The 15,849-nt window shown below is 37.4% G+C and overlaps 2 protein-coding genes across 6 annotated transcripts in view; both read left to right on the plus strand.

Annotated features, from left to right (window-relative positions):
• LOC142336083 (syntaxin-binding protein 1-like) overlaps nucleotides 1–15,849 on the plus strand; it is a 631,753-nt gene that overhangs the window by 180,125 nt on the left and 435,779 nt on the right. The gene's annotated exons all lie outside the window — the stretch shown is intronic.
• LOC142336949 (uncharacterized) overlaps nucleotides 1–15,849 on the plus strand; it is a 100,216-nt gene that overhangs the window by 28,533 nt on the left and 55,834 nt on the right. For both annotated transcript variants that reach the window (XM_075385942.1, XM_075385943.1), the window contains exons 2-7: nucleotides 4,964–5,393; nucleotides 9,908–9,955; nucleotides 10,620–10,952; nucleotides 11,311–11,540; nucleotides 11,987–12,108; nucleotides 14,122–14,245. In XM_075385942.1, the coding sequence (XP_075242057.1) occupies nucleotides 5,015–5,393; nucleotides 9,908–9,955; nucleotides 10,620–10,952; nucleotides 11,311–11,540; nucleotides 11,987–12,108; nucleotides 14,122–14,245 (1,236 nt within the window). In that variant the 5' untranslated portion in view covers nucleotides 4,964–5,014. The remainder of the gene's footprint in view (nucleotides 1–4,963; nucleotides 5,394–9,907; nucleotides 9,956–10,619; nucleotides 10,953–11,310; nucleotides 11,541–11,986; nucleotides 12,109–14,121; nucleotides 14,246–15,849) is intronic.

The raw sequence follows: 15,849 nt of genomic DNA on the forward strand, positions 1-15,849 counted from the left end.
GGGGGTCAGGGGGTTAAATTTGGTGAACTTTGAGATTGATTTTGTGACCTTTGGGGGTCAGGGACGTCACTTTTGGTGACCTTTGCGATTGATTTTTTGACCTTTGGGGGGTCAGGGGATCAAACTTGGTGACACTTGTGATTGATTTTGTGACCTTTGGGTGGTCAGGGGGTCAAGTTTGTTGACCTTTGTGATTGATTTAGTGATCTTTGGGGGTCAGGGGTTCAACTTTGGTGACCTTTATGATTGATTTTGTGACCTTTGGGGGGGTCAGGGGGTCAATTTTGGTGACCTTTTTGATTGATTTAGTGATTTTTGGGGTCAGGGGGTTAACTTTGGTGAACTTTGAGATTGTTTTAATGACCATTGGGGGTCAGGGGGTTAACTTTGGTGAACTTTGAGATTGATTTTGTGACCTTTGGGGGTCAGGGACGTCACTTTTGGTGACCTTTGCGATTGATTTTTTGACCTTTGGGGGGTCAGGGGATCAAACTTGGTGACACTTGTGATTGATTTTGTGACCTTTGGGTGGTCAGGGGGTCAAGTTTGTTGACATTTGCGATTGATTTTTGACCTTTGGGGGGTCAGGGGGTCAAATTTGGTGACATTTGTGATTGATTTTGTGACCTTTGGGTGGTCGGGGGGTCAAGTTTGGTGACCTTTGTGATTGATTTAGTGATCTTTGGGGGTCAGGGGTTCAACTTTGGTGACCTTTATGATTGATTTTGTGACCTTTGGGGGGTCAGGGGGGTCAATTTTGGTGACCTTTTTTGATTGATTTAGTGACCTTTGGGGGCCAGGGGGTTAACTTTGGTGAACTTTGAGATTAATTTTGTGACCTTTGGGGGTCAGGGACGTCACTTTTGGTGACCTTTGCGATTGATTTTTTGACCTTTGGGGGGTCAGGGGATCAAACTTGGTGACACTTGTGATTGATTTTGTGACCTTTGGGTGGTCAGGGGGTCAAGTTTGTTGACCTTTGTGATTGATTTAGTGATCTTTGGGGGTCAGGGGTTAGCTACAAACAAGTTCGTGAGATTTTTCGGATTGCGGTTTTAGCGATTGATTGAGACGGGCCGTAAAAGGGAGTAGACTAAATTTCTTGGTTGCATTATGGTAGCACTTTTTTTCAAATTTTAGCGTTTTCAAAATCAAGAGCACCATTTTACAATTTTGGTGGTGAAGTTATATGATAGTGGACAAGAAACGTAATAACGCAATTTTTTTGCCGTAACAAACCCTCTTATTTACGGTGGCAAACACGACTTTTCTCACTCTTGTCTTACCTTGTGACTATATAGCTTGAGTAACCTGTATATTATTTTGATCTGAAATTGATTAATCGATTTGGAATTATAAGTGAGTGCGAAGGTCATTTTGTTTAGTTGTGCACTCACTGATGGGACTTAGTTGAGAAATTAGAATCTAATTTAAACTAAATAGGGGGCATTTGGTATTTAAAAGACATTAAAGTTTGAAATTCGACTTGAATACATGATAGATATTGATTATTGCATCTCTACTTTTATTTTTTTTGGAAATTTAGTTGTTAACTTGCTGAAAATGTTTTTCTTTTCTTACTGAAACATTAACTTCTTTCGCTTATTTCATTTGTGTCGCCGTCGTTTCGATTGTTTGAGTTTTCATTCTAGTGAAACGCAAATTATTAATCTGACAGGCGGACTCAATTTTTTTCGTACTTGTCTGTCGTTTTAAAAAATCTATCAAAGTTCAAATAACAAAAATGAACTATTTCCTCAAAGATCATCTTTTTCTACTTCAATGGTAGAGAATTGAGACAAGTGAATGAGCGTGGTGGGAACATGTGCCATCGTACATAAGCGAACCTCCTTGTTTCAACACAATCGCAAATGGAGTTTTTGTTATGTTTAATTATTCCTCTAGAAGTATTTTAAATCCTAGCGACTTGGTATTTCCCAGCAATAAAACGCATTGAATTAAATCGAACAATTTGAGTTTTGGCAGTAAATAAATGACATTTTATGTGTAAAAAAGTACGCGAGTTTTGTTATCCATGCTTTTAATGCATTTGCTACCTTATGTTTTCCCTGAAATTGTTCCAAAATGGTCCAGTGAAAATGAATTAATTCCAAACTTGTGGGCCGCGTTCTGCTATGATCTTATTGATTATAATTCATTTTTTTCTCAAAAAAATTAGTTCGACTATTATTACACCAATTGCTTTCAAAAATGGGGGAAGTTTTATGAGAGCTATGTTTTCTTTTTCCGTCAACTTTTTCTTTTGCTTTACAAATCATAAATAGAACAGTCAAAAATCATTTTTTAGCTCTCAGCTTCTAGTTTTCATTCTAATAAAAGAGGAGTTTTTTTCATAATGATAGGGCACAAAAAACACGGAATTATTTTTCAACTCAATATTTTTTGTATCTCTGGGTAAGAATTCCCTAAGAGGTTATTAGAGAGTTCAATTAGCAACGATTATGTCTTAGCAATGGATTATATATTTAAAAAAGTAATGAAAAAGATGGTCAGAAAAACTCTTTGGAAAAAAATTTTTAAAGTATACCAATTTCGTCTGAATTCTAGCGTTTATTCTATAAACAATTCTCTCTCATTTGATATGCAAAATTACCAAAATTAAAATAGTAAAGATGTAAATGAACACGTTGTTCATGATACGAGAACAAATTCAGAGACAATATTGGTTTTAAAAGGCCACTGTAACCTTTTTTTATCTCACCATCTATTTTCTAGCATAAATTGCAAAAAAGTTTCTTCTATTTTGATTTAAAACAACCACTTTTGAAACAGGAAAACTTTAATGAAAATGGTTTTCACAGACTAAAGTTGAAATTGAACCAAAAAAATGTTTTTAAAGGATCAAAAATAAAACTTCCTAAAATAATATTTTTCTGTTTGTTTCTTAGAACTCAGAATTTGATCTGATTTATATACTTTTGTTAACCTGTTTATCGAAAATGTCAGTTGTTTAGTCAGGTTAATAGTTTGTAAAGCTTAAATTGATAGAAGTAAACTAACAGAATGTAGCTAAATTTTAGTTGAAGATCTGAAAATTGTTTGCAGTAAGAACTAGACCCAATTAACCTAAATATTACATACGCCTGATGTCTATATTAATGTTTTCATTTAGTTTTCACTTTAATTTCACAAAGTTTTTCTTCCAACTCCTTCATCAATAATACGCATTTGTTAACTCACTGGACTTTGTTTCCTGATAGAGATGCCACATTTTCGAATACTTTCATATGAAAATTTCCCATAACTTTCATAAAAATTGATGAGTTGAAGATTAGGAGTCACTTTTTGTGCACATGCTTTTCAATTAACTGGAGTCGTCTGATTTTCAGCTTCTGATATGGTTATTTGGTCTTGCTGACATCCACAAATATGTACCATGTCTTGATTTTTGAAAAGCGACAATAATAATTTGTGACAACCTTTTCAAGTTGTTAGTTCTGAAATTTTTCTTGTATATAGTACGAGGAGCACAAAACTCAACAAACAATTGCTTTAAAAGAAATGGATTCTGGTTGCTTCAAGATAAGCAGTATAAATTTTGTTATTGTAAGACATTAAGACTTTTATGACTTGCTTGAGAGGCATGTTCAAACATTCGGTACTATACAAGGACGGGCACGATTCGTCTTGTGAATTTAACCGTAGAAATTTGGATCGATTTTCTCCCCCAATTAGACTAACATCATCTAACGATTTTTTGAAGCAATCAGGGCTTGAACGTTCAAAGTCCGTAAACATGTGGACAAAACAGAACGTTTGTTTTTTGCCTTATAACTTTGTACACAGTAAACTCAGAGTATTTTCGCATATCTTTAAACGAGTTAAAGTGAATTTCAAATTTCTAAATATAACGCTGCTTCTAAGTTTGTTTTTTTTTCAAGATAATTTCGAGTGAACTAATTTCGAGGGAGCGTTTTTCCCCTTTCTAATTTTTTATATCCTTAAAAAGGATGCGGAGTAATATTGGACAAAAATGGATTACGCAATGTCAAAACGTGTGGGCGTTTCTTATGCTTTCTCAGAATTTATCCTTCAGACAGCCTCCTAATATGGGATAATGTTGTCTGTTTGCAATGTTTAATTGAAATAATTTTCAACCAATGTGTCCCATTTTGTACATACTGCATCAACCGACCTTCATTAAACATTTCGCAGAAAAAGTAGATACACATCCATTCTTATTTCCATGAACGCTTTTTCTCACAAAGATTCTTTGAAAATTATTATTACAAGCATTTAAATAAGGCCAGAGCTTAATCCGATTGCTATGTTATTATGGTTTGTATTAATACACCTCAATTGCTGCATGTTGTTGTGTTCAATTTGGGAGATATCAGTGTGTACTGGTAGACATAGTTAATTTATCAGTTAGACTATTTGTGACAGAATCGTGACTGGGCTGACAAATTGCATCCCAAAAACCCAATTTTGATCATCCTTCCAAATTTGTTCAACCCGGGTCTCTCCCAATCACCACATCCAATTAAGACCGTATACTGTGACACACATTACTCTATTTAGGAACAGATATCTATTGTTTGCTCTCTTGAACAGATTCCATTAAACCATATGCCTGCCTAGAAACTCAAAACTTCCTGTCTAAATTCAATCCAAGTTGCTCTTTTTACTGTTCATACTGCGTATGTTCTTTTTGGCGTCAATTTAATTTTCCATCATCTGGTATTAACTTTTCCTATTAAAAAAGGAAGTAACAATTGCAGTGGTTCACAATGTATCAATACTGTTTGCTGTTTTAATTCAACTTTTAGCTTAATCTGTTACTCTAACCTTGATCCTCCTACAAAGTTGAGAAACTTGAGCCATAAATCCTGCTTGCATCACCACATTAGCATTTATTTGTGTTTATCAAGTTAGGATATATTAATTGTTCATGTTATAACAATAGACTCACATTTTTTTAGTTATAACTTTGTTCGTATAGATTTGCACCGGCTGCCAGTGACGTAGTGGTGACTGAAGAGACAGTCTGGTAATGGAAACACTGGTTCTGATCAGAATATCAACTTTGGATCTCTTGGGAATATCTACGAATGCCCTAATCTTTTACCTCCTCTTCCGCCATCGCACCAGTTCCAACGGACGACCCTCTGATTTGTTCACACTTACAATTTCTCTGGTCGACATTCTATACATATTGCTTGCGGACGGTCTGGAAACGATCTCTGCTCTTGGTTTTGTGCCAGAAAAATGGCTTCGAAGTATGATGCACGTGCCGTATTACACCTTCTGTTTGGTTCCTCAGCTGTTGTTGCTGTGCAGAACCTACTGTCACTACTTGGCCATATGCAACCCATTCAAATTCAGACAGTTCGTCACAAGAAAGAACGTGTCACGATGCATCATCTATGCAGGTACACTGGGGCTCATCACGGATCATAGTAGTACAGTACTGAATCACAGTGTCTCAAGACTGTACTTTTACTATGATCATTCGTATCATGCAGTTGTGATCACGCAGTTGCAGTAAAAACTTAATGTAAATTGTGCATAAGATAAGCTTGACATAGCTTGACCAGAAGCTCTACTTTATCATGGTATACTTGGCTAGAGAAATGAAGTCTTGAGGAACAAGAAAGAATGTGAGAACGGGTTATAAGAGATGCCCAAGCTCGAAAGCTTAAGAACAGTTGGTGTAAATGGGCAGCACACTAGGCTTGCAAGTAAGAGATACTGGTTCGAATCCAGTACTGGTCCATTTTCACAGTAGTTGCGCCAGCCCTCACAAATTGATAAATAGTAAATTGTTAAAAACGATACCAAATGACACTTTCTTTGAGACTGTAAGCAAGCTAAATTTTGAAAAAAAAATCATGCAAGCCGGAAATTATTATGAAGTTGTCTGATTATATAAAAGTGTCCCTGGCGGGATTCGCTGCAACAACCAGCTAGCGGTTTCCAGATTACGTACCACAGCGGATGCTAAGCATGGCAATGGACGTTTCCTTGATGCATCGGAAAATATTATAAAACTAAAATACTATGCACCCTTTCCGTTGAACTGAAAGAAAACAAAGCTTTTATATAACTTTTGGGTTGCTTTTACTTCGGCTTACTTTGTGTTCACCACTTATTTACAATTTTGCAAATTAGATTATTGTCTGAGAGAACACTTTTAAGACTAAAAGGCCTGTTAACGTGTGGCTCAAACGGAAAAAGATCTATTTGCCATGATTTCAAAACATTGTGATCATCACGTTCCACGTACAAATTAAGACAACATTACAAAAATTAAATCACTAAAACTTCAGACAAAATTTATCTTAATGTTTACAACGTTAAGCTAACTAGTGAACTTAGCCATTATTGATTGTTGTATTGTTCAGGGCACAGGAGTTGTGTAAATTGTGACAAAAAATCTTTTCCGGGCTGCTGCAAAAATGTAGTTTACAAAAGTCTGATAGTATAAGGCAGCACATTTTATTATCTCTCAATGTTTTTGTTGCAAAAAGCTATAAAACACGTTTTCAAAGATTCGCCTGTTTTAGTAAAAACAAAATTTTTTAACTCCAAATAAAAACGCCAGCAAAAACTGAAACGAAGCACGACGGAATAAGGAGGTTTTATATCTCAAACCGCGCATCTCCTCATCATCACATCAAATTAAGATCGCTTACTGTGACACAGAGTTCTCGATTTAGTAACAGATCCCTATTATATGCTCTCATGAACAGATTCCATTAAACCATATGCCTGCTCAGAAACTCAAAATTTCCTGTCTTAAGTCCCTCTGAGTTGCTCCTTTATACTGTTCACACTGATTATGTTCGTTTTGGCGTCAATTTAATTTCCCAATGTCTGGTATTAACTTTGTCTGTCAAAAAAGGAAATAATAACTGCTCTGCTTTACATTATTTTAATTTTTTCTCAGCAAGGCAAGTCCACCGATAGGCAGGTAAATAAAAAAATTTCGATGCAGCGTTTCTGCAAAGTATCCCAGGCGCGACGGTGGGTGAGTTTCTCCGCAATAACCAACAAATTGTAAAACTAAGATGCTATGCATCACTGTGGTTGAAGAATTAATGATATATTATTTCTAAAAAATTACACATCTATTATACTTTCCGGTTTTTTAATGTCGGCTATTCTTTAACTCGCTTGACTTTGCATTCTTTACTTATTTACAGTTTTTTTGTTACATTTTTGTCTAACATTACACTTATGTCTCAAAAGATTTTTTTAGGTGATTAAAGCAGAGAAAGATCCTATATCATGAACCATCAAGGACCACGTGCAAACTAATGGAACAAGAGAACAAATAAGTCAATAAATTTGAAAACAAAAAGTGATGATAACCAGCAGATTTATTCGTTATTCAATGTTGTTCATGAAAGAGGAGTCCAGTAAACTGTGGCCGCTATTTGCCTGCTCATTTAAAAATGTAGCTTTCAAATGTTTTATATTGTTTTTGGAAACACAATTTATCATAGATAAATGTTTTTGTTGCAGAAAAGCTATGAAATAGGATTTGAAAAGTTCACCTGCTTCAGCGTATTAACCTTTATTGTAAAAATTTGTAAAGATAAAAAAACTGCCAAAATTTGAAAAAAAAGCTGAAGTGAATTCCAAAAGTCTTCAGAAACAACCTTTCTAGCAAAAAAAACTCTGGAAGTGAGACATTTGTTTACCTGGTGTCGAAAAAAGTTGAACTTTTGTTTAATTTTATATAAAATTCGTTCGTTTCTTGAAAAAAATAAAACGGTTTGTTCACAAAATTATTGCAGTTTTATGTTCAAAAAAATTGTTGTCAAAAACGCTCTGTTGGTTGATAGATAGCAAAACAAATAACGCAAGTTTGAGTAGCGATTATTTAGAACAAGACTTGTTATGGACTGTTTCTCAATGTGATTTCCAATCTCTTTTTTGAGCAGGTCGAAAATGCTGAAAATTGTTTCAAAATAACAAAGTTCTAAAATAGGTTTTGAACTGTTCCAAAATATATTAAAGAAAAAATAAAATGTTCAACAAAAAAAACTGTTTTGTAATCATTAGGTTCTGAGAAACTAAATGCCTGAAAAGCAACTGATGTCCGTTAAAGGTATTGAAACTTTTATCGCTAAAATTTCCATTCCACTTGCCATTGATAAAAATGATTTTTTTGCAATCAAAAGTTATTTCTGTGTATTTTGATCGAAATGAGAACTTTTTTTGATTATTTAGAGATTACTCTTTAAAAACTCTCAACAAAAAAAGTCTTATAACAAAAAAAAGACTATAAAGATTCTTTGATTGCATTTTTTTGGGGGAAAATCTCACTTAAATTTCTAGCTAACATTGCTTCACAAGAGCTACCGTTTGTTTCATTGTTGTACTGAACACCTTCTTCTCATATTTTAAATCCAAAAATCTTCGATACAATGGAAAATTTGTTCCTAGCTTTATAATGACAGGTATTAATTTTTATTGCCGACGACACAAAGTTGAAGATTGCAGATTGACCTATTTTATGTGTTAATGACAACAACAAATTTTTCGATAAGACTGCGCAATAGTAGCAAACAGTGATTGATGATATCATCACAGGAATGTTCCCTGGAATCAATGATGTAAAGTTGGATTCTAAATTTCTTGACATTGATCTTTCTCTTATAACAATTGTTGGATTGAGATTTAAATTTTTAGAGGGCTCTTTGTCCATATCTAACAACCTGAAACAACTGATAAAAAAACAAAAATTTTATTTCAAACGAGAAATTACAGATAACAGATAAAATTTTAGCAAATGCTTTAAGCCAAGAAGCAGATGTCAGTTTTGAGACTCAGTATTTGATTCTTGATTTTAATTGTGTTCTGAGTATTTGGTTTTGATAAGTTGACAAAAACATTACTTTTTGGAGGTAACTCTTTCTCTATGAAGACGAAAACTGAAGCCAAACAATTGAAATTTTTATGCATGAATAGATCCAGTAGATTTAGGACAAAATGTGGAAATTTTGCATGACATTCATTTTACGTATAATAAGGTCTAGACTGTACCATTAGAAACTCAGGAAACGAGAAAAATGGATCAATTTTAATTGAATTAATAACACATTACGTAGCCAATGTCCAAAAAAATTGCATGTCAATAACCTTTGCGTTTTTTTAGAAACGAGTGATGTTTCATCAGTGTTGTCACTTCTTTTCACGCTTGCCCCAAAAATGCTCATTGTGGAATCCAGTTGCGGATACATCCAATTGTGAAACAAACACGAGTTACATTTGCTCACTGTAACTAGTTTCCACACACGCTTGTATCTCTAATCTTATAATATTGGTCGTTAAAAATAGTGACAAAATCGAATATATTTACTCGAGCAATCCGGCGTTGTCCGCGTAATGATTCCCCACATACGGTTCTGCCCAATACTAAAGTGGGGTTGGAAAAAGGTTTTACTTGAGCCACATAAGTTATTAGGCGTTGGCTGCATAATGTCGAAACTTAAAAGGTTTTGTTTTGCAGTTCTAGTGAAAATAATTTTGTCTTTCTCTTAGCAAAGTGAAAAAACGTCACCATTTGATTACAGGAACGACAAGAGTTACGGTAACAAAAGTTATAATAGTCAACTATAGATTCAATTCAGTTTTCTTCTGTTGTTGTTTGTGGGATGTGAGTAGGTGCAATTACGGTGAAAATGGATAGCTACTGAATTCAATCCAGTTTTCAAAATGAGAAAGGAGGTTTTCCTAATTAGCAGGTCTCGTCCAATTTTCTGACTCTTTAGGCTTTTTCACTTGAGCCGACACTACCTTGAACAAGTAGAGCTTCTATTTATAGCCATCTCAAAATTATGTCGCCAAAAACATAGATTTGGTTGTGCTTTCCTTTGAACAGTTGATTTTTCTTACGTAACTGACTGTCTTAAATAAATAAATAGTTTTGTTTCAGTGCTTCTAAGCTTGCTGCTCTCCTGCTTGAAGTCCACCCACTTCGTCAGTAAGTAATTATCTCCATTTATTCGCGGTTATATGTCTTGTTCTACATTTTATTAATGAGAAGTAGTTGGATAGCATACTTTTGATCCTCTGATCGATCATAGATAAAAACATCAGCATGTATGATCCATCAGTTTGAAACCACCAGAAAGATCTGATCCGAAAGGGTCTGAGTTCGAAAGGGTCTGACCATATGCACATTTGAACACGCATCTCAGCTCGGGGTCTATTATTGCCCTTTACGACTATTGGTAGTAATCAGACACGAGTCATATGCTAATTTTATACAATCCTTGTAACACTAATGGGAAATCATACCTAGGTTGAGGTCCCAGACCGAAGCAAGTATGCCCAGACCGAAGATGAACGCACGAGGGGGGCGTCGTGCGTTCAAAATTACATAGTCTGGAAACATCAAAACCTTGTATGATTACAAGGATTTAATACAATTCATCTCAGGATGAAGTCCTCGACCCGAGACAGGCATGGTCCAGACGGACCTGGGTCGCGGACAGGGGGGTATTCAGAGGAGCTGGTATGATTTCCAGAAGATGTTATGTGACCGTGTATATTTACCTCATACTTTTGCATAACCAGTAATCCGGGTGCTAAAAAGTGTCTAATACGCAAAGTCTTCGTGATATTGGACTTTATTGCCTTTTCAGTCGATGACCACATGAAAATTGCAGTGGCGTACTTCTTATTTGAGCTGATAGTGCTCACTGCAGAGTTCGTCCTGCTAGTTATATTCACTGCCGTCTGCTGCTGGGCCATATTGGGCATCTATTGTCAGAAACGGAGGGAGATCCGGGAGGAAATAGCCCGAATGAAGAAGACCAGCTCGGGTAGTGTCAGCCAGGCAGGTGTTGTATTCCGCAGACATCATCACAACATGGCGCATTCTATGCCAACTGTGATTATGGGCACCTCCACCTGCAACAGTGAGAACCTCAGTTCTCCAAATGAGAGTCGAGGCACTCAGAGCAACGTATGCTTTGGTACGTATTCTTACATCTGAAAATTGATATGGCCCAGATCGAAAGCCAGGTCACATACCGAGTTTCGGCCAGGCACTCAGCCGGGGATTAAAACATGCATTGGGGGGAAGGGTTAGCGCAATCCAATTGATTGGTTTTGTTTTGCGTTTCAAGCAAAAGCCTTTGGATCTTTAACGTTTGACCTCCCCCCCCCCCACCAGTTCGTTATGCAACTCCCAGTCACAGAGCAAGTGTCATAACATAGTAAATCATTATGTAAAAATATGACACGTGCGTCTGGGGGTCAAACGGAAAAGATCTAAGCCTTTTCATCAAGTTTCATTGGAGATGAGTGCCATAAGATAATAATTCTTTTCAGCTGTTATCCACGAAGAGTCTCTGCAATGCTCAGAGAAGCGTGGATCTATCCCCCACTGGAGCACAATTATCACTAACAACAACAACAACACATGTAGCGACGTGAATGCCATTGTGGACAAACATCACAACACACCTCAGTCTCAGTGCTCCAAACAGAGTTCAAAGTCCACTTTTTCCGACAGTAGTGAGGGAGGAGGAGTAACCTATACCAAAAATCAGCTCCCCAAGGTGTGTAGTAGTTATTAGTAGCATGTGAATCGATCAGACTTTAGCTCCTTCCTTCTTAGAGCCTGTCCTCGTCCATGTATTTTTGAACGGACCTCCTCTCCCAACTCCGCGGTACGTTTTTATGGAAGAGGATCTTGAACCGGGAAGCGTACTAAAGGAACTGTTCCCAACGGAAGATTTTGGTCAAACATAGCTTTTGAAAAAAGCGGTATATATTAGTAGTGCTGGCTAGGTACTCCTCTTATTAAGCTCTATAGAAATTAATTGAGATTACCTACATCACGCATTGTTGATTGTTTGTTCAAGTGAAAAAAAAACAGGGATAAGGACTTGAGAGGAGAGAGAAAGTTCATGGACATTTCTGACTATTTTTTGATCAGGCGCTTTTTATCTGTTGATTAGATTTTTTTTAATGGTTTTTAAATTTGCGTCTATTGTGTCAACAGGTGCAACTGGAGCCTGGTATGATTCTGCCCCCTTTGGAGCGAATGATTAGCAACCAGGAAGACAAGTGTCAATTGCCATCTGCTGATGCCAACAAGGTCAAACGAGGATCAATAATGGGCAGGTATGTAACAACCAAAACAAACACCCCAATCACCAACGCAACCAATAATACTGATGATAGTCGTCACCATATCGTATACTATTATAGGTCATTACCTTATAAATTATCTCACTTGGTCAATATTTTGCTAAATAGACAGCAGAAGAGGGGGTATGATCCTCCCAATAGACGGAATAGGGCAGCTCCAACTATGAAACATCACAGTGTTTAATTGCTCTTAAACGAAGTTTGTAGCAATTATATTAATCCTGGGGTCTTTTTATGCGATTTTTTGCTTGACCGATTTTTCGTCTGAGCCATTTGACTTTTTGTCCTCAAAAACCAGATAAACAGGTAGCGCTAGGAGGGCATTAAGTTCTCTTAGAGCCCTAAGCCTTACAAAACTCTAAGAATGCGATTCACCAAAACTGTTTTCGAATAGACAATTTCACGCTGTGATCCTAAAGCGCCTCCCCAAACCGCCTCCCAAACCGTAATAACCCAACCCGCCTCCCCGTCCATTAGCCCCTCATTACCCCCCCCCCCCCCCCCAAGACCGCCCATTGTCCATCCTCCCCGCCTGTCGATTTGAACCCCCCTCTCATCTAGCCTTTGAGAGCCTACCCCCCATCGATTGACCCCCCCCCCCAACACTCCTCTACCCCAACATCGTCACCCCTAAAGCTAGTAGCACCCCTAATACCGGAGCCAACCGCTCGCCAATCATTTGAGAGCAATACGCCCGATGTCAGTCAGCTATGTTTTTTAAGTTACCACAAAAACGCGCAGGATCTATTCTGTTTCGGCGCCCAGTGTTTTTTTATGACCCCCAGTTACAAATTATATGTTGTTATATAGCACGTTACTATGTAAGAAAATAGCACGTGCTCCTGGCAGTCATAAAAAATGTATACTCACTTAGCTGGGGGGGGGGAAGAGAATAGATCCAACACGCACTGCTTTTGAAACTTACATCAATATGCTAAACTCTTGGAGCCGCGTCAAAAGTTGAACCTTATACTGTAATAACTAAGTGTCTAACCTTCATTCCCGCGCAATAACACCACAGGTATTATTAACCTCAATTACACGGTTTTTACCACGGCAAGCCTTTTATGATTTCTGATAATTTTCTCAAAAAATTGGTAAACGTATTGACAAAGTATTTGGCATTTTGGATATTTGGCACCGGATTTTTCTCCAGGTACGGTAGTCTTTTTAATGAGATGAGATTTAGTCGATGAAATTCCCTCCATAGCAGAACCCAAATTCAAACTCTCACCTCCAAGCCAATTTTGAAGAGTCTCACATCTGGATACTCTAGGACCATCTTATTTCTCTCACTAAGAGTCCAAAGGTCAAAATAAATTTTTCAGGCAAGAAAACCAATATGTTTCTATAAAGCATGGACAACTGATATTATTGCGAAGACTCGGTACAGGAGTCAGTAAAAAAAAATTCTCAAATTTTTTTTGTGTTGTTCATAATTATTTGTTTTCACAAAATAGGCAAACTGTCAAACGGTATGCAATTTTGCTATTTTTGTTTATTTTGTTAGTTCTGGATGAAAGTTTTTAATTTTGGAATTAAAAATATCAAAATTATATACTTTTTGTCGCAATTTCTTCGAAGTTTTCAATTATAAGTTTTTCGCTATTTACTTAGCGATGAAGAAATTTTGTGGTTTTTGGCGGGTGAGATTCATTGTATATTTAATTGTACTATAGTCAAAATAAACAGAACTAGTTGAAGATTGTGGAAATTAGAAATTTAAGAAAATTTAAACTTTAATAAAAAGGAAAAAAAATACTTATTCTCCAAACCATCTACAATAAAAAAGCCGAAACCTTTAAGTTGAAAGCAAGCGTTTTAAGAAATTAAGACTTCGATGACAGTTTTCTCAGCTCAATTAAACCTAAGAATTAACTTAGTTCCAAAAAAACCGTTTTCCTGACCGAGAAATTTTTAAGTTTTGAGTGATCACCTGCTTTGCTTATACAGATTCTGCTCTTTCAATCTCTCTTCTTTTCCTAGATTTCTGCTGAGGAAGAAGTCCTCCACTTCACCTGCAGCTGCCACCACTCCCAGGATGGACTTCAAAGGCTCCTCCAAAATGGTGAACAAACTCAGTGCATCCACAAATGCAATCAATGTCAAGGTATGATACAAATAAAAAGGAAAACTTTTCCATCTGATGTACTCAGATTCAATACTGCCATACATTTACCATATGAACTTTTAGAGAGAATATAACATTAGGTCAAATGAGATTTTAAAATGAACATAAGTAAAGCCTGAAGCTATCACTATCGTGCATAATAGCATGGATAGTCAGTTTTTTGTCCAGATTATTAATAACCCTACCCAGGATAATATGCGTGACCCAGGCCACCTCTGATCAGAGCTCAGAAGGTAGCAGACCACCCAGACTCACACCGGCTCTGATCATACCAATTTGAGTCGCGCACCGCACGGGGGTATCAGACCCACTTGGGTCGCGCACTGGAGGTGTCAGACCCAATTCGGTTAAGCATTGGGGTGCAACTCCCCTTTGGCCTCGCGTATTTAGTCTACTGACCTTTAGAGGAATGAATTCCTAGCCAGGGTAGACTAGAGCATTGGTGCGAAGATCATCTGGGATCCAGTTTTTTGAGGTGTTGTGTCCCAGCGCCTCACGTCGCTCTGCATCTCAACCATCCCAACGAGACCAGCAGAGCCTGTGTTTTCTCGACCAAACATGTAGTGTAGTCAATCTTTAACTTTTAAGCTCTGCGATCACAGTTGCAACACTACTCTGTGATGTTGCTTTTGTGACTATCACTACATCTGTATTGTCTGGACCATACACAGTATTTATTACTTGAAGACTTTCGTTTCACATACTAGTTGTGCACAAGGGATAACACGCAATTTTCTCTTCCACTCTTCATCATTGTTCAGTGAATACAGTGTACGAGTCGTCCCAAGCTCCCTCATATCTCAACCTTACCAACCTGCGTTCGTTGCCTACTAGCAAGGGTTTGAGGCCAATTAAATTTAACAAGAGGCTTTAGTTACAGTCTAGCCAAATCACTACTAAAAAACCAAAACTTCATCTCCTAGTCTCGATTTTACTTTCGTTACTTTTGTGACTTTCTAATCCGTTAACTTTGACCATTTTTCGCTGATTGGAGACATTTCCAACAGGTAGAAGTCGGCAAGAATTTTTGTTCACAGGGTCCAAACAACAACTACTTTTGCTCCCTTATTTCAAGGGTGCTCTTCAATGCTCTGCCTCAACACCTCAAATCTCAGGCTCTTGCCTGCGCTGATGTGAATCGAACTGGCATGGAACTTTTTGGAACTAATTTGTTTTAAGTCCAAGGTTGATTGATCAGGGCTCACTCCTCAGTCTGTCAGCTTAGCTAACTTCCACTAACTGAGCTAGCGGCAGTTACCCACGGGGCCCACGTGGAGATTATTGACCGGGGTTGCACCCTAAGACTCAAGCTTTTCCTCAGAAAGCTGTCTTCGTAGCATTGTGAGACCTAATCCCCTAACATTGGGGTGGTGCATCTCCCCTTTGGCCGGAGCCTCGGGTATTTAGTCTACTGACCATTAGAGAAATGAATTCCAAGCCAGGGTAGACTAGAGCATTGGTGCGAGGATGATCTGAGATCCAGTTTTTTGAGGTGTTGTGCCCCGGAGCCTCAAGTCTCTCTGTATCTCAACCATCTTTCGGGACGAGCAGAGCAAGTGTTGTCTGGACCAAACAAGTAGTGT

This window comes from Convolutriloba macropyga, chromosome 3 (genome assembly GCF_964194025.1).
Source record: "Convolutriloba macropyga chromosome 3, txConMacr16.3, whole genome shotgun sequence".
Classification (NCBI taxonomy): domain Eukaryota; kingdom Metazoa; phylum Xenacoelomorpha; order Acoela; family Convolutidae; genus Convolutriloba; species Convolutriloba macropyga.